General features: G+C 44.4%; 1 protein-coding gene across 1 annotated transcript in view; it reads right to left on the bottom strand.

Annotated features, from left to right (window-relative positions):
• Positions 1-232: 232 nt before the first annotated feature.
• LOC142588329 (nose resistant to fluoxetine protein 6-like) overlaps positions 233-25,147 on the bottom strand; it is a 45,986-nt gene continuing 21,071 nt past the window's right edge. Inside the window, exons 5-15 of the mRNA XM_075699944.1 lie at positions 17,335-17,423; positions 16,995-17,177; positions 15,714-15,807; positions 13,692-13,778; positions 12,657-12,822; positions 11,807-11,889; positions 9,262-9,384; positions 7,283-7,403; positions 4,295-4,481; positions 2,632-2,774; positions 233-2,060 (exon numbers count right to left, since the gene is read on the bottom strand). Coding sequence (XP_075556059.1) covers positions 1,800-2,060; positions 2,632-2,774; positions 4,295-4,481; positions 7,283-7,403; positions 9,262-9,384; positions 11,807-11,889; positions 12,657-12,822; positions 13,692-13,778; positions 15,714-15,807; positions 16,995-17,177; positions 17,335-17,423 — 1,537 coding nt within the window. The 3' untranslated portion in view covers positions 233-1,799. The remainder of the gene's footprint in view (positions 2,061-2,631; positions 2,775-4,294; positions 4,482-7,282; positions 7,404-9,261; positions 9,385-11,806; positions 11,890-12,656; positions 12,823-13,691; positions 13,779-15,713; positions 15,808-16,994; positions 17,178-17,334; positions 17,424-25,147) is intronic.

Below are 25,147 nucleotides of genomic sequence, written 5' to 3'. Positions count from 1 at the left end.
GTACATGCACCCAAGCATGCGTCCAGAAGTATGCTACGTGTAAAAAGCTAACCTTGTAAATCGCATGAATTTATCGTGTTCATGCTTATGTTCATACCTCTTCAAGTACGACGCTAGAGCGTCGCGAGCAGCATGATTGTCAATGTACAAGATATGTTAATTTCACATCCGGAGCACCGCGAGCCGTTCATTCAGCAATGTAATAGAAGAATCATTAGCGAATACACACAAATAAAACAAACAACACTTTATTCCACAAATATTGTGAACATTGCTACATGAACATATACCACGCGGGAACTGGAGGTGAACAATAATACACTATGACTGCGCAACACAGCCGAGAACATGAACTAGCATTGGTGAACGCAAGATGGCCACAAGATAAATATGGCAGCTGCGATCACGAATATATACAGTTTGAATGCATTATCGCCTAGATCTTAGCCGACATCATTCTTGAGCATTAATTGGTTAGCCCGCCCTTTATCGCGCTTCCATCCTTCACACCTGCAAAGCGATGTCGAACAGAAAGTATTGAAGAGCAGGAAATAAGACCTAAACAGCGATATTTCCCAGAAATCATGCAAACATACACATGCCTAGCAGTTGTAGTGAACAATTTAATATTACAGTAAAAGAGCGATTAAAGCTACACCTGGGCTCGTCATCGTCGTTGTTGTGGTTTTTACTTCATTTTTTGCACGTACTTAGTGTCATTGAAAACTTCGGAAACCTCTCGGATCTAGTAATTTCCTGATTGCTATTCAATAGCTTGTATTGCTCTGTAAAGAATATATGACACTTGTCATCATTTGTAGTATCATTATGGCTATAATTTTGAAGCGATTGTCGCTGTATTTGTAGAAAAACAGTCAGGTTCACCCCGTTCCATCATCAAAATGAAACGAAAACTTAAGTGTGTAAGGACTTGCCCTTGACAGTCAAGATTTAGGCTTTCTGGCCCGTTCTCACGATCGCAGCAATGCTGTAGCCGATGTCGTTTTCAGTATGCGGAGAGCTGAATGGTAGTTAAATTGGAAGGAAAATAAAGGCAAAAATCAGTTCCCGCGATCACTGCTACAATTTGGAGCGTGTGGCGACACTTCGGTTTAAATGCTTTGCCGCGTAACCGCAGCATGCGAAGACACAGCGCTTTCTGGTACACGTATAATTTCCTGCAGAAGGCCTCGCGGTAAGAGCCCGCTCATAAAGAATGCTAGAGAGATGACCAGAGAGAGGAGAAATAAAATTTAGATCGCTAACAATTCCTATCAGCGCTGCATCGCGACATTGTTCCTTAGGATACATAAATGCAATCATGGTTGATGCTAGCCATCACGTGACATTGCTGTGTGAAGGCACCTAACGACAGATCCAAGGTGTTCCGAAGGGCAGGAACTTGTAACGTGAATCATGAATCACACAGGCGACGAAGTGTGTAATTGTTCAGAGAGAGAGAAAAAAAAATAGATGAGAGGAAGGCGGGGGATCGCGTCAACCGAATGTGTACCCAATAGAAAATGATTTTTTTTTATTCCAGTCTACGCTATTGACCGCTATCAAACAATTACTGAAACTCCTTCACAAGGTCATCTCTGCCCAAAACAAACACCTACCGTCAACTGTTTTTTTTAAATCTCCCTCATTCATAGTTGTGAGTTCTGTACACATGTGACCAAGCCTTCGGACGTCCAACATGACTGGTGCACGAACACCACACGCGCTCAGCGAGACAAGGAGGGGCCGGCCAGTGGATGATAAATACAGTGAGGCGGCGTTGAGTGCCCAGTCTATGCTCAGAGGTAGCTGGATTGGCCGGGGGGCGCCACAGTGCCGTTGGGGCCCGTTTCCGCCTTGGGCTTGTACAACATCTGCGGGCTCAGCTTGTCGCTCTTGTCCTCCACGTAAGGGACGGTGCTCTTTTCGTCGTGCAGCTGCGGCCGCCGCTTGGGCATCAGCAGCAGCTTCTCGATGCGGCCCGTGGGTGCCTCGCAGGCAACGAACAGGATGTAGCTGAGCAGGTAGCTGGACACGAGCGCCCCGAAGTATTGGGTCACCTACGGAGTCCACAAGGAGATCATGCGTTACTCGCGGGCTCTGTGCCCCGTTTGCAAGCGCCTGCTTGCGCCAGAGACAGTTTCTTTTTCGTTGCTCAATTATATTGCGATTCACTGTGACTCAGCAAAAAAAAAGATTACCTGATTTCATAAAGCCGATAAAAAAAGTCGAACGACAAGTACATGTTCTCAATACATTATTTCCGGCCCCGCAGCTGACACTCAACCATCGGTGACTTCGATAAATAAATCCGCAGTAACCGGATTGCGTATAAAGCGCAACGCCACTTTGCGTTGCGCTTTGTAAGTTAAACGCGTGAACCGAATTGAAGGCATATTTTAGCGTAAGATTGGCCGCTGATATCTGATGTGTGCAACGCGAGGGAAACTTTTCGTTGTTAAACTAGGGTTTCGTGAAATCTTTGTTCCTCATGGACATGCACTATGTTTAGGGCACATTTGATGTTGTTATTTTTTCTAAAGACGCTGATTCGTTTATAACGCCACTTTGTTTTCTCTACTCAACTGATGTAGCGCTCACGCGCGTGCAATGGTCATTGTGCTTACTCACCATGCTGTAGTGTGAGAAGAATATCCTCTCCCTGGTGATGTTCAACCGGATGTAGTAATAGGGCACGTGCAGCAGGTACACTCCGAATGAGAGTCGACTAAAGGGAACGAAAGCACTCCACGACAGCCACTTGGCGATGAAGCCTGCGAGATAGCAGCAGATATACAGGGGGTTCCTGCGAACACTTTCAAAAATCTTTAAAAGTTGCCTGTGGCAGATATCACAATTCCAGTTCATGAGCTGGTCTACTCGAAGCGGCGGACAATACTTGCACAAAATATAGAGATGCAAAATCGGCTAATTAATAAAAAGTCACTAATTAAGTTTTCAACTAATTACATTATGGCGCATATTGCAATTTACAAATTCTAGCCGTGGAGTTCACAAGGCGGATCCACTTCGAACGAATTTTCAAGATGACACCAGTTTCGAAATACAAATTCCTGAACCTTGCGGAGAAGCGCATTGGTGTTCCAGTTAATTTGTTAACAAAACGTTGTTTCATGCACTGAAGCACACAAGTAACTGAAACGCCAATGAATTTCTCCGCAAAGTTCGGGAATTTATATATCGAAACTGGTGTCGTCCTGAGAATTCGTTCCAAGTGGATATCTGTCAGGCTGAGCGATGCGTGAACGACCGACTTAGCGAACGGGCTGGAAAAGTTAAGACATATGAGGATAAGTATGCGCTTTCAGTTGTGCATGTTTCTGCCTGCGGGTGTGAGCCATGATTTAAATACAGCAATTCTGGCCAGAAACGCTAGCGAAGGCATTGGAGGCTTTTTTTCATAACAAGAAGAAAGAAAAAGGCTGTACCAGTGAGGCCTTCCCTGCGCCTATACAACAGCGAGACATCGTTTTGGATCAAGTGCATGTGACCGAAGTGTGGATGTTCGTTGTTTTTGTTTCATTTTTAGTTTCACTAACATTTTTGGGTCAGTATTTCAGTACGTGGATTTTTCGCATATGTTAAGTCGGTTAAATATTCCTGTATTCTTCTGAGAATAAACAGTTTGCTGTAACCGTTTGTATTCGTCGTCTTTATTCTTGCGCGCTTGTGTTTTTCTTTTTGTCAGCAATACAATACGTTGGGTTTCTCAATATGACCAAGCGCACTCACCGCAGCGCAGGCTTCAGGTTAAGGAATATCGCACGAGCTTTTTAACCGTTACCGATGCCTCTTTCTCACATTTTTTAGGTTGCGGCTTAAGCAGGCGTAGAAGATGTGTGTGTTGTACAGTTTCTAAACGTGTTACAATGGCTCTGCGATTATGGCCGTCTGCTTCTCTCTCTGCTGGTTGCGACAACCACGTTTCCACCAAGACAGAGCTGAAAAGCGTCTGTGCAGTGAGAATTCTGTCTACCATGGCGGCCACCACAGCACAACTGATAGCCTAGAAGTATCCGTCAGACGTTTAAATAAATAAATAAATAAATAAATAAATAAATAAATAAATAAATAAATAAATCAGGTACCTAATTAATTATTCATTAATCGATTCATTGACCCATCAGTCAACAGAACCGCGCTGTTTCGAGCGCACACTCACGTGTGGTTCTATGATTGCTCAGACAAACCGTGGTATTTAATACGCGGTTCAGCTGTAGCAGGCTGCTAACGTCATTGACGCACATCAGGGCGCACGTGTGCGAGTACTCACCGCCCCGGCCGGTGGAGCAGGCGAAGGTGAGCCAGGAGAGCCAGACGGACCACAGAAGCCGCTCGGAGAAGGCGAACGACAGCTTGGCCCACTCGGCCGGGTGCTCGCCGCGGTTCCAGTCGTACATGATCAAGATGGCGGTGAGCCCGCACGCGGCGCTCATCAGCCACATGCCCGCCTGGAACATCTGAGAACACACCGCCAGGTGGTAACGGAACATATTATCGCTCAGCTCCTCACAGGCCCTGTCATGATTACCAGCCTTTTGAAATCAAGCAGTTCGCATCACACTACTTTTTACTGCCACCAGCCTTTAGTCCAGACTGGGTCTCTTTTTTTTTTTTTTTGTCTTCACAGCGTGCTGAAATCTCCCACTCGCGGAAAAGCGTATTTCTTAGCAAGCCAGCGAAAAGACTGTATAACTCCTGTCGGCTCATACCGATTCTCTCTCTCTCTCTCTCTCTTCTGCTCTCTCTTCACTCTTTTTATCTTTTTACTCACTCCCTCTATCTTTTATTTGGTATGGGGGTTCATGCTAAAATTATGTTTTCATTATGTACCTTACATCGTTTCCATACTACTCCGCATTCGTCTAGTGCGAAGTTAGCACATGCGCAGTCGCTATTTTTGATTTCTGAATACTGGTAGACGTTCACAGCCCCATCATAGGTAATCGATGTACCCATATATTAGGATTCATGTATTACCCATCATTCCCATGGTGGCTCAAGGATCGCAGCGCCAGAGTTCCCTCTAGTAAATGTAGGAAACTCTATGCTTGACTAGACGCATCGTGCTTAAGCAAACGTTGATGCAGGCGAGCGTTTGTTATCGTTCAAAATATCGTACCGTTTTCATGGCCTCCCTACCATATGGCGTCAGAATGTTTTAGTGGCCACCCAGATTTCCGTGGCGCCTCCTGACCAGTGTTGGTTCCCCACAGCAAAGTCGTGCTGCGCTGCGCTAAAAGCTCGTCACTGACCGGATTATCATACCTAACAACCTGTGGGCAAATGACACTCACTCTCAGCATAGCTTGACTTCGCTGTTTAGCGACAGCTACGGCAGCCGAACAGGAGTCTCCCTACCTTATCCGCTCGAGTAAAATGTTTCGTGCGAGCTTCGCCAGGTGGAAAATAGAGCTTGAAATTAGGCTTTCCTTGAAGGCAAAATGCAAAAACCAAGCTAAACGGTGCGTGCGCAAGCTGCGTCTGATCTTCTATATAGTAGCTGGTAGTAGGATACTTCTTTCGTGTATACTTGTAAAACGTACTCATTGCAAAGATAAGCGTTAGTGGCCCTTCAAAGATTTCTAGAAGCGAGCGATGTTCTCCGAAGCTGTTGGCTGTGGTTGTGTGCCACTCCTGGACAAAACTACCTTTGTAAGAAAAGCAAAAAAAACCGCACTAGAAGGGATAATCAAAGTTTTCGTAATGAAAGAAAGAGCAGGAAATAAGTGCTTTAGCACGCTGTTACTAGCATTAAATGACGAAGAAATGCCATTTATAAATGATAGTCTGTAATCGCCGCTAAAATTAGAACGTGCAGCTGCCTCATTTGGTTGGATAATCGGATTACGCCTGCAATGCACAGGTGCTCATATGTACCTGCCATGATAATTCAGTTCAGATCACTGGATTACGAGCAGCGTTAGCTTCTATGACACCTGTTAGTTTATAGCTACTGTGAGTACTCTGCACTTAGGTTTCATGAATAAAATTGCGTGGTTCCTGGTGAATAAACAGGTGGAAGTTGGCGCCCGTATATGTCGTTTGTCTCTCACTTCATCGCCGTCTGCTTAGCGTCGTAGCCTTTGTTTTTATATTGAGAAGAGCGTTTAAATGTGATAAGCTCATTCTATGGGATAGTTTTTTTTACCCGACTTTCGCGAATTCAATGCCTCGATTCATGAACCTTGATTCGAATATAATCTGTGCATTCTTATGTGCCCTGATTTTAGTGTAACGAAAGAAGAAGGGAACCAAGGGGCTCGATTTTGTTAATCATGGTCATATAAAGCCAAACGTCAATAAAGCCAAAGAAAGCATTGGGGAAATTAGCTGTTGTTGAAATTGAAATGTAGAAAATAATAAAGAAAATGCAAATTAAAGCGGACAAAAAGATCACTTGTCGCGGGTGGGGACTGAACCCACAGCCTCCGATAGCGATGGCTATCAATCCGTCCATTAGCTTGGGTATTTATGTTTACTATATCTAGCCCTGGGAGTGTTAGCCAGCGCCACTCAGAGTCATGGTGGATGGATGTGGAACAACCTTTTCTGCCCGATGGCGTCACGTAGCACGAAGCCTTAAGGGAATAGCATTATGAAATATCGTTCCAACGCACAAACACGGACGAGCAGAGAGGAACAGCACGAACGAACCGGCCTTCTTGTTGTCCCTCTCTGCTCGTCTATGTCGCTAGAACGATGTTTCACAATGCTATTCACGGCGGGAACCAAACCCACAAGCTCCACATTACGTGTGCGTTGCACTACCACCTTCATTTCCATTTTTTTTATTATTTTCTACATTTCAATTTCAACAACAGCTAATGTCCGCGATACTTTCCTTGGCTTCATTTACTGTTAGCGTTATCTGATCTTAGTGTAGTTGTGTGACCGGACTTTGTGTTGCCATATTTCTGAGTTGACTTTCAGTTATAGTGTGGCGTTAGTGTACTTATGTGACTTGACTTTGTGTTATTATGATTTAGATTAGACTTTTAGTTTTTATGCGTTTAATTCTTTTCTTTAATCTCTACGTGAAAAGGAGTAGCAGGCGCCAAATAAAGGCGATATCTCCTAAGTACCACATAATAAAAATGAAAAACAAAGAAAAGCGACAGAAGCAGAAGACGAGTTTTGCGCCTGACAAAGGCTTTATCACTAACTGAAAGAGCCTGACCGAATGCTCTCTTGATTACTGTAACATGAACGATGTTCAAAGTTCTAGTCATGAACAGCGACGAGCAACCTTTGTCCTCACCTTGCTAACTTTTACTGAGGGATACTTGTACAGGAACAGCTGCGTCATCGCTCCGAAGAAAAAGGCGACGCCGTGGTACGACGGGTGGGTGTAGAACTTGTTGAGGGTCCCAGTCATGACCCTGCAAGTACAAGACAAAAGCAGAAATGTTTGAAACACTTTGAAAACAACGCCCGCATACTGTGGTTTCTATTTCGATACGCGCTAGACGGATGCAGGTCGTCGAAATTACTCGGAAATCGTACACTACGGAGCCTTTCATACTTGTAACGTATCATCTTTGGGACGTCAAATTCCAATCATTATTAGTTACTTAGTGATTTATTACAGCGTTGTACATTGCGAACTGCTAAGTACCCACCCTACCGTATTACACTATATATATATATATATATATATATATATAGATATGTAAGCAAGAAAATTTCCGAACAAGCAACTGAATCGTAAACGCAGCGCCGAGCCGAAACATATGCAGGAAAAGAACAGAGGACAGACGGACAGCGTCTGTCCTGTCCGGCTTCCCTGCATTTCTTTGTACAATTCTTTTCCGCTTCGCACAACGTTTACAACACATTTACCAACTATCCCAACAGCCAAATTTTCTAAGCATGTGAAGTATTTTTCAAAGTGTCAGTAGCAGTAAAAGTTGCAATTGCGCTACAAATTCCGACATGCATATATTCAGTCACTTCTTGCCTTGTTGAAATAACTATGGGAGTCGCATCTATTGCTGGACCTGTTGGTAAGCTTTTCTTTACCTAATGATTCATAACCTTCGAGGTATTAAAGGGAAAAAAATCAATTATGGGTTTTTACGTGCCAAAACCACTTTCTGAATATGAGGCACGCCGTAGTGGAGGACTCCGGAAATTTCGACCGCCTGGGGTTCTTTACCGTGCACCTAAATGTAAGTACATGGATGTTTTCGCATTTCGCCCCCATCAAAATGCGGCCGCCGTGGCCGGGATTCGATCCCGCGACCTCGTGCTCAGCAGCCTAACACCATAGCCACTGAGCAACCACGGCGGGTTGCTATTAAAGGGACACTGAAGAGAAAAATGATTTCTTCTGCATCAGTAAATTACCCTTCCGCAATGCCAAAAGCACCACTCTTACCGCGTGAAGACGCTTGGTAAGCCAGAAAAAAAAAACGAAAAACACTAAAGGTGGGCGGCGACGCCACCTTTGAGTTCTCGCACCAGCTTGCCGTGACGTCATATATTTTCACAGCTTCTGCTAGGGCTCACCTAGTTTTTTAGCGGTAAACATCGACTACGTCGTGCTCTAAAGGAACCAAAGACTGAATATGGCAAGTTTCGCGAACTCTCACTTCGACAACGCGGCCCAAACATGAAAAATAAAACTTTTGAATTCGTGACGTCACATTGATGTTCCAGCGTTGGGGTTTCGGCGCGAAATTCAGAAAATGAAACTTGAAGTTCCGTTTTCTCTTGAAATAATCGACCTGTTATTGTGAAATTAACGACAACGGAGTTTTAAAAGAATACTTTATCACTCTAAATTGATTTATAGTTTTCTTTTAGTGTCCCTTTAAATTTATAGCTCATGGTATGCCACGTAACATCTATTCCTGTGTTCAGTCTCGTAAAACTGAAGATTCAAAATATTTGTCTGGTTAGGTCGCTGGCATGAACTGTTATGAAAGCCCATTGGGTTGCAGAAGACGATATTCAAAGCAAAAATATCGTTGTCTTAGCTATAAATATTTGTCTCATCGCAGAGTACGCGCGACTAACTAGAATGGTACATCGACCATGGTATGGCCAATGGGGCCAAAAGTAAGCACTTTTAGTTTTAAAAAAAAAAACCTAAAGGCACGGTTTCCGCCACACAACGCTCCGCTTTGACGTTGCGTGGTTATGTCGGAAGCTCACTCGTGAGAATTTGAGGGATTCAGTGCGTAACATTGGTGACGACGAAGGGCGTTCGTTGAAAGTAACAGAAAGTGGTCTTACGTGAAGTTGTCTGCCATTGGAAGAACGAAGGGTGTGTAAATTGTGTTCGAGACTTGCCAAGCAGATATCGAACAAGCAATGAGGGAGAGGCTTCCAAACACAATGATGGTCGTCCATATTTTTCTGCAAGAGAAAAATGTTTCCTGTCAGGCGTGCGCAAGAAACACCCCTTGCGATCACAGCAGGGCCAGTTTCCGCAGATGTCGCAATTGTAGGTTTTATATTTTAGGCTAATTAGCTACCTATGTTAATCTACTAGCTGCCAAGAAATGACCTCTGGCTACGGACTGTACCCGATGCGCTACGAACAGAAAAGCCTCCCACGCATGAAACGTTCGGTGTGCCGTTCTCTTTTTCCTTAGCAAATAAAACAGAATACGGTGAATAAGGGTGATTAAGTCATGTATCATCATTTCAGCCATTATTTTTTAGATTTGTATTGAGAAAAGAGGGCATCACCGTTCTCTTCTAGGGTCTTGCATGCTTCTGATCCGAGATTTTTTCATCAACAAATTAAGCACACAAATAAATTAAAATATGAAACGCCTACATGCAGCGATCTTGAATAGAAGGAGTTCACCATTGATGGATCTCTGTGCAATGCTCCTTCGCAAGACTCATTATTACAAATTCATTCACACTATGAATTTGTACTGACTCATTGTAAGTTGGGTTTTCTTTCGTCAGAGTTCGGTCGCAACCGTCGCCAGTACATTTACTGTCAGCCACAGAAGCTTACGCGACATGAGATTTGCGGGAAAAAAAACAGAATTCCAGCGAAACCTGGGCACATAGCCTCGAACTCAAAATTGTAGTCTGAAGTAGTTTCTTTTGAGACCTACATAATAGCGACCAAACAAGTCAAAAGCAACAAGCTTTAACAGAGCAGAAATTCACATTTGTCGAGTATCTCGACTGCTGTAAACTTTTGTGGCCGCCTGTACAAGATGCAGAAAAGAATTTCATCATCATCATCATCATCATCATCATCATCATCATCATCATCATATTTTTATGTCCACTGCAGGACGAAGGCTTCTTCCCTGCAATCTCCAAATACCCCTTTCTTGCGCTATAGCTGATTCCTACTTGCGCCTCCAAAAATTTCTAATTTTATCACCCCCAGTTAATTTTCTACTCTTCTCCACTGTGCTTCCCTTTCCTCGGCACCCATTTTGTAACTCTAATGGTACACCAGTTATCTAGCCTGCGCCTTATATGAGCTGTCCAGCTCCATTTTTTTTTCTCTTAATGTCCACTAGAATATCGGCTATCCCCATTTGCTCTCTGATCCACAACGCCCTCTTCTTGTCTTTTCACGTCAAGCCTGACATGTTTTGTTCCGTCGCTCTTTGCTCGGTTCTTAGCTTGTTCCCGAGCTTCTTTGTCAAACTCCAAATTTCCGCCCTATAGGTTAGGTTAGCACTGGTAGAATGCAAGGATTGTACACGTTTCTTTTCGACGACAGTGGTAAGCTCCCAGACAGGATTTGGTATTGATTGACGTATGCACTCTAACCCATTTTTATTCTTCAGTAAGTTTATTCTCATGATCAGGGTGCCCTGTGAGTAAGTGACCAAGGTGTTCGTACTCCTTCACAGACTCTAGAGGCTGACTGGCGATCCTGAATTCTTGTTCTCTTGCCAGACTTTGAAATTATTCTTGTCTTCTGCCTATTATCTTCAAACGCACTCTTACATTTTGTAGGTTAAGGCCCTCAATCATTTGCTGTAATTCGCTCCCAGTGATATATTTGGTTGTAAGAAGCAGTGCAGTGACGGAGAACATGTGTACATCGGTACCGCAAAAAACGCAACAAGAAGCCACGAGCCGATTGGCCGCGGTCACAAAACAGAAAATACTGGGACCCCGGACTCGAGTGCCCTTGTGGAGAAAACTACTCGAACCCTGTTGCACTTTTTAACCCTGTAATTCCAGCATGTCTTATATGCTACGCTGAATTTTAAACATCAAACTGATTTATTTGCAGGAAACAGCGCATAACTCATGGTAGCGGTTTGATACGCTGGAGCGAGCTTTCAGTTTTGGACAGTTCACCAGACTAGTTACTAAATAATTAATTACTGCAGTACTTATATTTAACGCCAGTAACATATCATTGCTTTTTTCTTTCTTTCGGTACAAATGTACTCTCCATGCACAGAAATCAAGGTGACCAAGTTGTTCTAATTTCCCTTTGTGTGGGGCTGTATTTGGGGCGCGCATCACAAGGTTAAAGACGACTGGACTTTGCGACGGCATTTGGGTGCGCAGTGAACGCTGCCGTGTGCACGTGTGCGCATCACCTTTTGTAGCTGTCCCTCATCTTTTTTGTTCTTCTCCCTTCCCCAGTGTACTGCGGGAAACCAGCAGCAGCCTGGTTATCCTCGGTGCCACCTGACGGGCTTTCTATGTTTATTATTATAGGTCATTTTTTTAAAAGCAGACAACTCCTCCTTTTTTTTCTATTATTTGTCTTTTCGCACAATAAAAGCAAAATGAACGTTCTGCAAGTTCTGAAGTGCTGTCTTCCTGAAACACTTACTTCTTGAAAAACTGGATGACTATAACAGAGATCACGAACAGCTGGAAATCCGTCGACATGTACCACAGGTGACCGTACATCCCCTGTGGAGAGAATTCCCGTCAAAATTACTTTCAGCAACACAATGGTGACTTGGCTTCTATGGTGGACAACAGTGTTCGAAAACCTTAAAGCAATGAAACGCCAGCCTCGGTCCCGTTGTCTGCGCCATTCTTTGTCTAACGCAGTCTAAACCTGTCACCTTGGGCGTTGCGAGGCCTTTCTTTTTGTGTGTGTCGAGTAAATTCAGACAAGAAAAGAGAGAGAGAACGAGAGAGATAAAAGCGATGAGGAAGGCAGTAAGGTTAACTGGAAGATTGAGCAGACGAGAGGAAAGTAGTACTAGAGGAGTAAGGACGACGGAATTTTGCACAAAGTGATGTGATTTTGACTTTTTCTTTTTTCTTTGCGTTTCAAAGAGGACAAGTGTATGTTTTATTTAATACTATTGTGTTTTAGTAGCTTCATTTCAACTGATTATACTTATTCAACTGCACATATAACAACTTATTATTGTAGAGAAGTTTGTGAATAGTTGTCAACCTTTTCAGATATCGACTAGATAAATTACACAGTCAGCGTGGCATACACTCACGCTGATGAGTGCCCTGGTTTTCTCAATTTTATATGCCCTTATACGCATATCCAATGATCAGCACTTTTACGCCTGCATATCCCAAGTATATCCGCGAAACGAAAGCTTAACTTTGCGTTCCTAGTTATGTCAGCTTAACTGTTGCAGCAAGAAAAATAATAGCCCTGTAAAAAACTTGGTGTGAAAACAAAAGAGAGAAGAAAAAAAAAAACTTACGATGTGGAGCTTTCCGGTGAAGTTTCTAATCTGAAGCAAGAGTGCCCAATATTGCGTCCGGATTTCCTTATAGAATAACTTATACAGCGTCGGCGTAGTGGGACCTTGGAACATCAGCGGCGCAATGAAGGTGCACATAATACAAAAGAAAATGGGTATGGTTCCCCTGGAAAAGAAACCAAAAGGAAATTAAACGAAACGAAGTAAACAACAACTGCTTCTTTTGTAAGACGAAAATGAAAAAGGCCACGTCGAACGAACGCGCCAACTACGTATCAATGTGTCTTAAACATTGACTTTTCATTCTTCGTCTCACGTGAAAGCGCACTTTCTCTTTTATATGGAGGTTCTTCTTTCCAGCATTTGTCTGCAGGAATGTTCATGTTTATCTATATACCAATCTACAAAGTTGTGTGCTAAATTGTTGTTAGAGCGAAACAAATGAAAACTGGTTTTCTATGCTAGACGGACCTTAGAGCAATAATAGCGCTATAAGCGATATTGAGTTAATCGCGCTGCAGTGTCATAGTCAAGTGCCTCCGGCGGAACCGCTCATCGAAACTTCGGCCAGACTGTTTTAGCCCTATACCCTGGTTCATCCTGTTTCATTCACTTAGTGTTTTTATTTTTCAGCTTGTTCATCTTGACTACACAGTACACGTTCGTGACGTTATGGAGAGAGTTTGTCATCCTGAGACGAACCGCACCACCTCATTCCTTGCCGTTGGCTTGAAGCTGCCAAGTAAATGTCATTAGTTTACTGCATAACGCTGTAACGATTCCATTACATAGGAACGAACATATTCAAACTTGTTAGAAAAAGAAGGCAATGTCAAAATTGTCGAACGCTTACGATCGCGCATAACTTTGTGTGCAAAGCCTACTCAATTGCACACACAAGCACTTATTAGCACAAGCACCCCGCTAGGTCTTATCGTCATCATGCAAGTAGTAATTCTATATAGTAGCTGCAGACGCATAAAAGGAGTTTTTTGACGCACATTCGTGGCCAGATGTGTCAGGAGATGCATTTACCTGATGTATCTTCTGATAATGGCGACGATAGTGCCAGAGAGAGCGTTAGAGCGTTCCCTCAGTAAGTTGTATGTCAACAGATAACCCCTGTGCAGGAAGAGACAAAAATAGAAATAGATGAGACAGCTGATTATGAAGCAAACGTAACCACCTTTTATGAAAGTTTTCACATAAACATAAAGGTTGTCTTAAGGCAGTTGCCTAAGAGTCCAGTTGCTACCAACAACCCAACATTTCAGAAAGCATCATAAATTGAATTGAAATTTACGCGGGAGGTACCTGTTTTTCATGCGCTTTAGCAAAGCTATATGAGTAACACTTTACATTGCATGCAGTTGTGCCAAGAAACTCGAGGGTGCCGAACAGGCATGCAATAGTATGTTAAGAAACTACACTCTATACGCGGCGAGCTCTCTCGATCAAAACGTTTCAGCGGCAGATTAGAATTAGAGCACACGAGAAAACACACACTGCTGTCATGTGCAACGCTTCTGTCGCATGCAAGCTATAATGAGAAACTCAGTAACCCCCCCCCCCCGCCCCCTATGTTCTTGTTTCTTTATTTTTTTTCTGTATACCGATTGCATTTTATACTGACGGCATCTACAAATGTCCCCGAGAAGTCTTCGAGTGTTCCTGAGTTCTTAAAGTTCTTAAAGGGCAAAGCTATGAAAACTACGTAAGTGATTGATTCACGAAGCCCTAATGAAAGAACGCGCCCCGAAAACGGAAACCGGTGCACTAATGAGCGGCCGTTAAAGACAAAAGTGCCGCGACCATTCGTTTGCTTTTGCACAAAAAGTTGCAGACGCGCTCTGCGTACACATAGTCTTAAGGCTGATTATCAATGCTGAAGGAGCGAATACTAGCTGTTCCCTGTTATATTAAGATCTACCCGACGCTGGAGACATATTCACAGTGCTGCTCGCATGCGTATAGACAGCTTCTGAATAGCGGGCGCAGTGGCTATCGCTCCTTTGGTCATCGTGGTATTCCATCCCAGAGTCAGCGATAACTTTTTACGCCTGAAAGACCTTTGTCGATTCCGTCCCTGAATATGTGAGTCTGACCAACCGAAGAAATGCAAATTTCTGTCTGTAAACTAGTGGCCTACATCGAAGCCCGTCGCCGGTGAGATTTCCCCAAGTTGTCAATGCAGTTTTAATGTGAGCGACATCGTGCGGCTACTGCTACGAAACTGCGAACAAAACAGAGGAAAAGTTCCCGCTCCACAGATTAGAAAGACCGCTGCGAACGTTGCTTACATCAAAGAAAGCAATACTAAGAGGACAATGCGCGCTGTGGCGGACTGCTAACGTACTAAGTTTATGGGTATTACGTTTCTGCGACAGGGATGATTTCGCAAATTCATGGACACTATGAAGGCGATTCGTTCGTTCATTTGCGAGGGGAAAAAAACGCCGAGAAATGTTCAGGCTCCTGCAATCATTTGAGCCATTGATTCATGATACAGACTCCATTTCTTTCCACAAGAGCAACTGGCTGCAAGCTTGCTTCGACCCCCATGCAAGATCCCTTCTCTTTTTTCCCTCTACTCTGGAATTTTTTTAACCCCTTCCCCATCGCTCTACAGAGTGGCATGCCAGCGATTGTATACGCGCCGGCAAAAATCTGTTTTTCTAATAAAGAGCCTCTCTCTCTCTCTCCCCTCACTCAAGCATTATTCCCGTCAGTTTATCGCCCATACACATGGCTTCTTGCTTCTTACACTGTTTTGTAATATTGCGCTTGTCTCTTTGTTAGGGAGAGCATCGTGCTGCTGCACTGTGGAACTATGGTTCAAATTCTATCATCGGACACGGAATTTCTTTATTGAGCGACAGCTTGCTAATACGCAGCTGTTTTCGCCCCTTCTTACGCTTCTATAATGCACTCCGTGAGACCCAACACTGAGCCATCGAAGTGAGAAACCCAGCAATTAACCGACCCAGGCCAAACCCAGGGTTGGTAAGTAAGGAAGCTTCTCTTTAAAAACTTTGTGAGAAGTGTATTCATACTCACGCGAGGAACAAGAAAGTGTCCACACTGAGGTAGCCGGCCATGATGAAACAGAACAAGATGTTATCTCCGTAATGAAGAGCGTTGACAAGGCGGGCTGCGTCAAAGAAGGAAATTATGGCATGGTTAGTATTTTACATGGATTGCGGGGAATTATATCACAATGACATAAGAATCGTACTCAATAATACTTAAATGCACTCCTGAGAATCATCCGACATGAGCAAGCGATGACAAATAGGGTAACACTTCTACAAATTTTTCGTTCATGGATTCTTTCACTCTGTCTCCGCTAAACAAAATTATACTAGGAGTAATCCAAAGAGCTACGGAATACCAATTGCGCCGTATGCGCAAACGTTATGTAGCCCAAGATTATCGCTAGTGACATACATATTTCTCAAATTTTACTGAAGTTTCACTTATGGAAAGGCAATAGGCCGTTACTCATGGTCGTGCAATGTTTTCCCGATCTTATCACGTTCATAGCCACATATAAGAGACACGAATAAAAGGCAGGCATGTTAACCAGTACTGATCGTGGTTGGCTACCCCACATTGAGGTAGATGGAAATAAAAGAACCATATAAAGTAGGTGGGACGTCACAGATGAATTATAATGTTCGGTACTGCCTCACCGACCGCTACTCATACCGAACGACTACAGAAAAGCATCAAAAAGGGGGCGACAGATGGAGTAGCACACGTGGTATAAAGGTTATAACCATTATACCACGTACCGTATGGTTATGCCTTTATACCTAAGTCGAAGATAGGTCCTCCTACCGAAACGTTGGTCAGCCTTTCTGAGGTACCTTAACCCTGTGTGTAACCTTCAAAAACAGCAAGTGGCGCAGCGGGCTCAGCGTCGTGCTTCTAAGCAGATATATGCCATAAGTTTCCATTCTTCATCGTGTGAAGATAGTTTTGTGCTTTTTGGAAACGTCTGGCTTGTGAGAACGCATTTGAGTAGGAGGGCGCACTCCACGCACGTGTACGCATTCACCACCTTCTTTCGTCTCACTCTTCTTTCTATTTCCCTGTTCCCTTTCCTCTAGCATAGAGTAGCCAACCAGGCACTTTTATGATTAACATTCCTGCCTTCTCGTTTTCTTTCTTTTTTCTCTCTCTCACCTTGCCACAAACACCTGCCTTGTGATTATTTATTTATTTATTTATTTATTTATTTATTTATTTATTTATTTATTTATTTATTTATTTATTTATTAACACTCTCTTCTCAGCGGGGATCACGGCAGCTTGCGAAAGAAAGGCAGCGCTCACACATGTTGGTGAAGTTGAAAGTGCTGTACGAGTGACCGAGGACGACCCAGCCGATGCTGAAGAAGCGCATTCCGTGCAGGAACCGTAGCTTGTATGCGTCCGACTGCTTGTCGTCGCTAACCCTCACCAGCATCTTCGAGTTGGCCACCACAGAGAAGCTCGACAGTGCTGTCAGTGCCGTTCCTGGAAAAAGCGGATGGTGCGTATTGCGTCACAAGCCTGTGTTTTAAGAGCCGGGACCGCTGAACTTTGAAACGATCTTAGGTGGGATACAATCGCCGAAGTGCTCACTGCTTGCAAGCAGTGGCGAGAAACTTTGTTTAGCAGCTTGCTCCATTACCTCTTGGTTCATCTCCACGTGTTTTGTTCAGGTAGATGTCTATCGCTGTGCTCGCTGCCATGAGGAATGCGATCACTCCTAGGACGCCACTGTGGAGGTCCGAAGCGAAAAGAAAGAAAAAGCAGAAAAAGAAAAATCATAAGTTCACCATTATTTCCTTTCGGCGGCAATCACTACATTTGACCTGAGCGCTGAGCTTACTTAAAAAAATGCAGTTCCGCCCGAAAGTCAAAGCACCGATTGCGATAGCAAATTAGTAGATCGGTGTACGAAGTAAGGATAGTAGCTTTATCGGCCATATAAAGTTGTTAAAATTCGCTTACTAAATTAAGAATTATAGAATATGTAAGCGTGACTCAACGAGGATGTAGAAAGAAACAGAAACACAGAGACAGCGCTGTCTTTGTGTGTCTGCTTCTTTCTACGTCCTTGTTCAGTCACGCTTACACATTCTATCATGGATTCAAACCAAGTAGCCCGCCAATGTGTTTTAACTAAATTAATCAGCACGGTGTCGAAAACGAGAGGTAAACATGAAAACTTCTCGCTCGATGAGCGCAGCAACTCGCTGTGCAAATTCTGGAGTGAGGAATCGCGGCAGCAGCGAGCGAATTAACTTTCATGCATGTCTCGCTTCAGCGCGAACAAAACGTCGAAAGCACAGCGCATACGAAGCTACCGGCATTACGCGCACTCTGCAAACATCGTAGATCGCTTTGAAGATGAGGCCCGCGCGGGCGCTCCTCCTCCCTCACCTGAGCCTCCCCCCCCCCCCCCCGCCTCGCGTGTGACAAGAGAGGGCACGCATCTGGGCCGCGTTCCTCGCTCGCGCACGCGAGATCTAACCCCGTTCGCCGGCTGACCCTCACACGCTTTCACTCATACGGAACCTCACGGTGACGGCGACGCCGACGGCAACGGCAGAAAGGCGCCTGGAGTGTCCATATAATTGCTATCGCAATAAAATGTTGATTGCAATGTATACAACACTAACAGATTTCATCGGCTAAGAGAATTAACGCGATATGCCGCTGATCTCAAAACTGTAACATTGTTTTGATACGCCCGTTTCTTGATTGTAAGATACGAAATCAAAATGAAGTTGTAAAAGACCACGAAGCTGAGAGCAAATACTAACGAAGATTTTTATTCTTCTTGCCGGAACATTAAATCAAGCAAAGATAATCACAAGCGATGTTCAAGCGTGGTGCAAATATAGGGGCAACAAGGCTAAGTGCTAGATGAGTCGGTAGATGATCAAAAAGAAGGTTTTGATCGTGAGCTCAAATGACCTTGCATATGTGCTGGCCTATGCACTTAGTGTGGTTTTGCGGCTTCATGCGCGCAATGAAGTTCACTTCTTAGTACAGCAATAGTTGTGTGTTTGTCTTTTTAGCTGGTTTTTGGATCTACCTGTTGCAGAAAAAAAAAATCGAACACATCTAAGCACATCTTATAAGTTGTGAATGCAAAAGCATCAATTTGAACGCCGCTCAGCGGTCCTTCGAGTTATGAACTCCTCGCGGGCAAGCGAGGGCGTTGAAACACTTGGCCAACGCCTCATAGACAGCACAATGCATACGTACGTCGATCCGTGACGTCATGCTATCTTGCCCCATTGCCATAGTATCTAATGGAGACGCTCCCGAGTGAGCCGCGGTGATTTTCACGTAACCCCGGTCGTCCCGCCGGGCTTGCAATGGAAATTTCTGTACAAGTATAGCATGATGCCATCAAGCAGAGTGCACAGGCTTAATATCTAGGAAGCGCTCGTTTAGCCCAGTTGGTAAGAAAGTCGGCTTCTCAGCGTCGTAGGTTCGCCACTCGCTACCGCCGACGTTTTTCCTTTCGCATTTATTGTATTTTTATCCATTAGTTTGCTTCGTAGCGGTTAGCGAGGCAAAGTTAGGAAGCAGGTGATAGCTTACGCCGATAAGGAACGTGCAGGTAACACAGGCTTCCGAGAGCGAGGGTAACGTGGCGTCGCGGCAATGCCGTCTCCCCCTCATGCCACACTTGGCACACCAGCGCAGTAGCAGGTGTCCCTTTCGCCCGCTCTGCTCCGTCGAGGTGCGTACTTCGCATGGCGTCACAGCCAATGGGAATTTAGGTGCCGTTTCGCTGCTACAGACGCCGGCTTTTTCGTTCACTGGGACGTTTGACGCTTTCTTATAAGAAAAGCCCGCACACTTCTGAATCTCAAAGACCTATTAATCGAGCTGCCACCGTATCTGGGAATTTCGCGGGCTTCTATTCTTTAACTTTCTAGCTGGCTTCGCTTTCCAGCTGTCATCTCATCGGTTTTCGAACACACACGCCTGCATCCGCATTCCTCACATTTGAAATGCCAGACAGCTCGAGACATTTAAATATACACAGTCGAATACCTGCGACCTATCTGTCGATCGCTAAGGTATAATATCCCGTGTGAATGCCATAGGATCGGCGACGCGATAATAGTATAGCGAAAACGTGATATACGTAACCACTTTCACTTTCAACTAAACCAGCATGGCGCCTGTCTGAATATTTCTCGGCCTTGACCATTTCTCGGCCTTCGCTTGTGCAATGATCGAAAAGCGACAACCGAGCGATCTCTATACTGCTAGGTGCTGGATTTCTTTTCCTTCTGACGAGAAAAGCGGATTAACCGGAAGCACGTTGTTTTCGACCTTTCATAACGTTTCATCTGATCCCTCCATAATCTCAACCTTGACTATTCGTTAAAAATACCGTACAGCGGCTGGCTAGCATGCAAAGGTAAGCGCGGCTTTTCCGTCTATCTTATCTCTTTGATTAGTTTAGTGTGCAACCGTGCATGCAGCTGTTTGTTGCGCAGAATCGCAATTGCTAATTGATAAGATTAGCATACACCTTCAGAAATATATAAATAGCTTTAGCTCACGTAATATTACGAACGAAATAACATGATATGCAAACAACCGCGTTTTCCTTGTAGAAGCCAGTTTAGTACTCGCATATCCTTGGGTGTATCACGTTACACAGTACGATAAACATAAGCCCCTTACACATTTTGATTGCATGCAGCGACTGCTATCAGACATTAAGGGTTACGGGAAAGCGGAAGCACCATTGTCACAGGCAGCAGCTTTCGCCAGCATTTATCTCACTACTGGCTGTGGCGCGTCACCACTAACTACATTTCGAATGTTACAGGGCGGAAGAACTGCTCGTTTACGGCGCTATGGCAGAAAATCTGACTTTTTCGCAGAGTTAAAAGTGAGTAACATGTTTTGTCCGTTTTCTTTCTTTCTTTTTTTCTTCCTACCAATACGTCCCGTGTTCCCAAACGCTGAAAGATAGTGGGAACACATATATTAGGGGTGGGCGAATATTCCAAGTTTCGAATGCGAATCGACTATTAGACACTAACTACTCGTATTCATATTCGTAACGGATCTATTCGATATTTTCTAATACTCGAAACTAGCCAGATATATCGCAATAATCTACTGTGAAGTCTTGCTACTGTTCTGTGTCTGCTGAAGAAAATATCGCAAGCTATCAAACGCGAAACAACGACAAAAGATTATGATGCATTGCAGAAACAGATTGGTAACGTAAGCGTTGTCTTTGGCTTCGCGGCGGAAGCCCAAATTACAGCCGTGGTTTTTGCCTGTATTCTGTGATATTTTGGTTGTGGGTGTCTAGTCATGTGGATTTATTTGTCACGCTACAGTCAGTAGTTTTTTCCTTGGAACAGGCCTTTTTTTTATGTGTTTACGGTAGACAAGTCCCCCCCCCCCCCCTTCAGATTTCTTTTTCCGCCACAACCTTGGGTATTTTTTCGGCAATAATTTATTGAGCGTTTTTAGAATGCCAGTCCTACAGCAGCCATTCATTCTTTGAAAGCTTGTTTGCAATCAGGCTATAAAGCTATTGAGAGGCTATTTGTGCAGTTTATTTATTGACAACTAGTGATCTGGAGCTCACAACTGATCTTTCGTCCCTGATAGTTAGCTAACTTTTTTTGCACTAGTGAGCACAGGAGTGATACCCTAATCATACCAAAATAAGTATTGCTGCTATAAATATATGAACTACGTTTGACTATTCGATATTCGATGCTTGCTATGCGTATTCGAAAAATATTTGGCGAGCATGTTTTGATGAAGGCCTGACCCCGGCCGAAACATCGATATTAAATGTTTGTTTTTGTGTTTCTACGTGTGCCTGCACTTCTTTCAATATGCAAGGTGTTTCATGTAACTTGAACCAAGGATTTAGAAAAAGTGGTTAGCCGCAGCTGAATGAAACCAGCGGCATGTGACTTGCAGACATGTGGTGCTCCTTGGAGTATTTCTATATTCCACTAAATTTGTTAATTAACTGAGATAAATCATGCAACTTTTCTAATATTCACTTTAGGGCCAGGTGCGTTTAGTTGCGTTGTAAAGGGGATTCAGAAACGAGCGATCTATTTTTTTTTTTTTTTTGTGCCAAGGTACATGCGACGTGGTGATTTGTTTCGTCCTTTAAAGAAAGCCCGCGAAATATGAAATAAAACCACATTACTTCACGCATGCGCTACCGTATTGCAGCGCCCTCAACCGCGCTAACGTGCGAAAGAACCGTGCGCGCGGACCGTGGCGGAGTGACCGCGGCTCTAGGCATCGACTTCACAGTACGTCAATATCTATGACGGTGGCACAAGGAAAGGAAGCGCCACCGTCCCTGATAAGCGATAGGCTCGAAGCATATATATATATATATATATAAGGATGACGATCAACACTGGCATACAAGGGATTTCTCCATATGGATTCGCTATATGCTATTTCGCACAGCCAACAGCGTGCACTAAAACATAATCAACAGTATATGGCTTCTTTTATCATCATCCGGGGAATTGCCAGGGCCCGCACGAACACGAGCTGATGCTGCGAAAAGTTAAGGAAAGGGGTTCCCTCCAACGCCGCGACTGCGTGAGAACTACGTCCTTTATTGGCGATAAATTGACGGCAAACACGCGCTCTCGCGCCCTTGCCGATGAGTCGCCGCATACTCAGGGGAAATACACAGCGTGTAAAAAACGAGAGAGAGAAAAAAAAGAAAGAGGCTACTACTTCGAGAGAAAAAAACGCAACAGCCTTGCCAAAAAACACACAAGAACGAGACTTATTGTTCGTTTTATCGTGTCTGGACGGCATTGATCTTTCTCGCCAAGGCGGCCTCCGACTTTTTTTTTTTCTTCCTTCGCCCGCTTTATGTTCGCATGAATTACACCTGGCGTGAGAATCGGTCCCGTTGCCAAACGCACTCCGCTCAATGCAAGCGCCGACTGTGACGGGGGCAGCCACGGCGGCAACACTCGACCGCGCAGTCTGAATGGGGAGCCCGGGGCCATTCCCAGCGGTGCCTGTCGTCGGAAGCGGGCGCCCCGCGCTTTTCTCACGTAACGAGACCCCGCCCGCGTGATGCGACCGCCGCCGTTGTTGCCACTTGAGCACGTCGCACATTGGCTGGGCGCCCAGAGCGAAAGGCTCTGACGTCATCGATACCGGAATTAACTTGTTTTCATATTCTGACTGCCGAGCCGGCAGGTCTGTTCTAGGAATAAATATTACATGCGCCCCGTTTTTTTTTTTTTTTACCAAGTGCCCGCAGCACCAGCTTCGAAATGGCATGTCTCCGCTTTTTCATGCCTCCAACGCAGTCCTGGGATGAGACGTTTCTATCTTTATCAATGCTCGCTCAAACACTCCTATAGGAATTTTGTAATGAGCCTTAAAGGTAACAGTCACGCAACAAAACGGACGCATCAGCGCCGTGGGCATGTAGAGTTGCAAGAGAACATGTGAGGAGGGGGGTGGATATATTGCCCAAGGAAGTTTCCTTCAACTGGTGCGCTTTGCTTCAGACCACAGGAGCATGCTTTTTTTTCTGTCCCAAGCTCAATCTTATGCAATCGAATGGTTGTTTTTTAAAGGACACCAACAGTTTCAAACTGGTTCTCGGTTATCCCAGCGAGCGTGTGGCAGCAACAGCAAACTTTTGACGGAGGGCGAACGTGACCGGGGAGTGCATCCGCGCATAAATAAACGAGTGAAGGTGAGAACAGGTGGTCCCCGGTCCCGAAAAGTAAATAAATAGTCGCCATCGAAGCCGCGCCGGCGTCATTTTCGTGGAAGTGCGTCATCACGTCCTGTCAAGACGATTAGCACGCGCAGGGACAAGTGGCGGAGAGCGGTATCCGATATGCCTACAGAGAGTGCGACTGCGTAAGAAGGTGCGCGGATAGTGTCAGCCGGTCAAGGACGCGCAGCTCAAAAAAACAAAACAAAAACAACGTCGCGTTGCGTCACAGTTTTTTGCCTGTCAGCCGGGAAGCCCGACCACCAAATCCAAGAATGCCACTGTCAAAAGACGCGACATATGCCAAAGTCCCCGAGACCTTCTCGTACTTATGCTTGGGTGTGTCTTCGGGCACGTCTGCTTCGAAAGTGACGCACGCTGCGAAATGCGCGATCCCTCGAACGCGCGCCGCGGTTCCTGGCGACTCAGTCTTTATATTTAAGGGACATATTTCAATGTCGGTCTGCAATGTCGTTAAGTCTGAGCGCCTGAATTCCGATGAGTTAAGCTGAAGACATGGTTAGGTAACCCCTTCCTTACATGCGGCTTTTAACGGTGTATTGCTTGACATCACGACTGCTCCTTTATCTACAGCGCGTATACCAAGTCGCTCGCTCGAACAGTTGCAGGGCTGTCCAAGTAACTTCACCAGAAGGTTGACGTCCTTCTCTTGTGGTGTTGAGCGTTGGAGTATAGCGTGTTGATTTATTGAATGAATGCTGAGCGGCAATTAGCCTCAAGGCCTAAATGTTGCCTCTGGAATAGTGAACTTTCGCTTTAAACAAAACGATTCATTATGATTTAGAGGTAATTGGTTATTTGTGTCGTTGCTAGTACGGACGTATATAGGTACAATTGTTCTCCACTTGTGCGTCAACAGCTCCGTCAGGAATTGGTGGAAACCTTAGAATAAGTTGAATTTGGGAACGTTGCAGGTGTGCATGTGCTAGATTGCACCATGTGCACAGTACTCTAACAGGAAAATGAACATCAAGTTGACATGCTCTGGGAACTCCTTCTGTATACTTGTGTAAGCATGTATATCTACTTATTAAAGAAATAAACTAAAACTGAACACAAGAAAAGTTCTAAACACCATTGTTTCAATTTTCACCACCCTACAGCAGCCTTCATATTTCTTTTTTCTTTTGCGACCTTTCCACGGAACTTCATTTTCTGTTATATGACAGGTGATGGAGCATCGGTCGCTTAGCCAGCATCTACCGTCTGTCAAAGCATTCTTCTGGAGAACTTGCATGGCGTAACCGGCTGGAGGAAAGCCCAGACGATGACATTTATGCGATGTGCAAATTAAGCGTCGTGTGTTTGTTTTCATTTTCTTATTAACGTGTACATGTGTTCTTCTATGATTATCAGTAGTAACAAACAACTCTGAAATATCGCTGACATTTTTCACAAGCAGACGAAAAAGCAAGGACCTTCATGTAGGGGATGGGGAAATTTACTAGTAAGAGCCCTAGCCAGATAAAGAATGGCACAAGAAATGAACAGGCAAACAATTTCATTGTGCACTTTCGTTAGCTTTGGTCCATTCCACCACTTCAAGGTATTTTGTTTTATTTTCCCTTTTCAAAAATACGTTGCCATCCTCTTTGACAGCTCGACATGTTCGCTCATTTATTAATAACAAAACTGAGAGTGAGCACCTTGTAAGCATATTAGTGTAAAATGACTGTTAACCCTGATAAATTTGTTA

Source organism: Dermacentor variabilis, chromosome 1, assembly GCF_050947875.1.
Source record: "Dermacentor variabilis isolate Ectoservices chromosome 1, ASM5094787v1, whole genome shotgun sequence".
NCBI lineage: Eukaryota > Metazoa > Arthropoda > Arachnida > Ixodida > Ixodidae > Dermacentor > Dermacentor variabilis.
The sequence above is the reverse complement of the archived record's forward strand: the minus strand, read 5'-3'. Positions and strand labels throughout refer to the sequence as shown.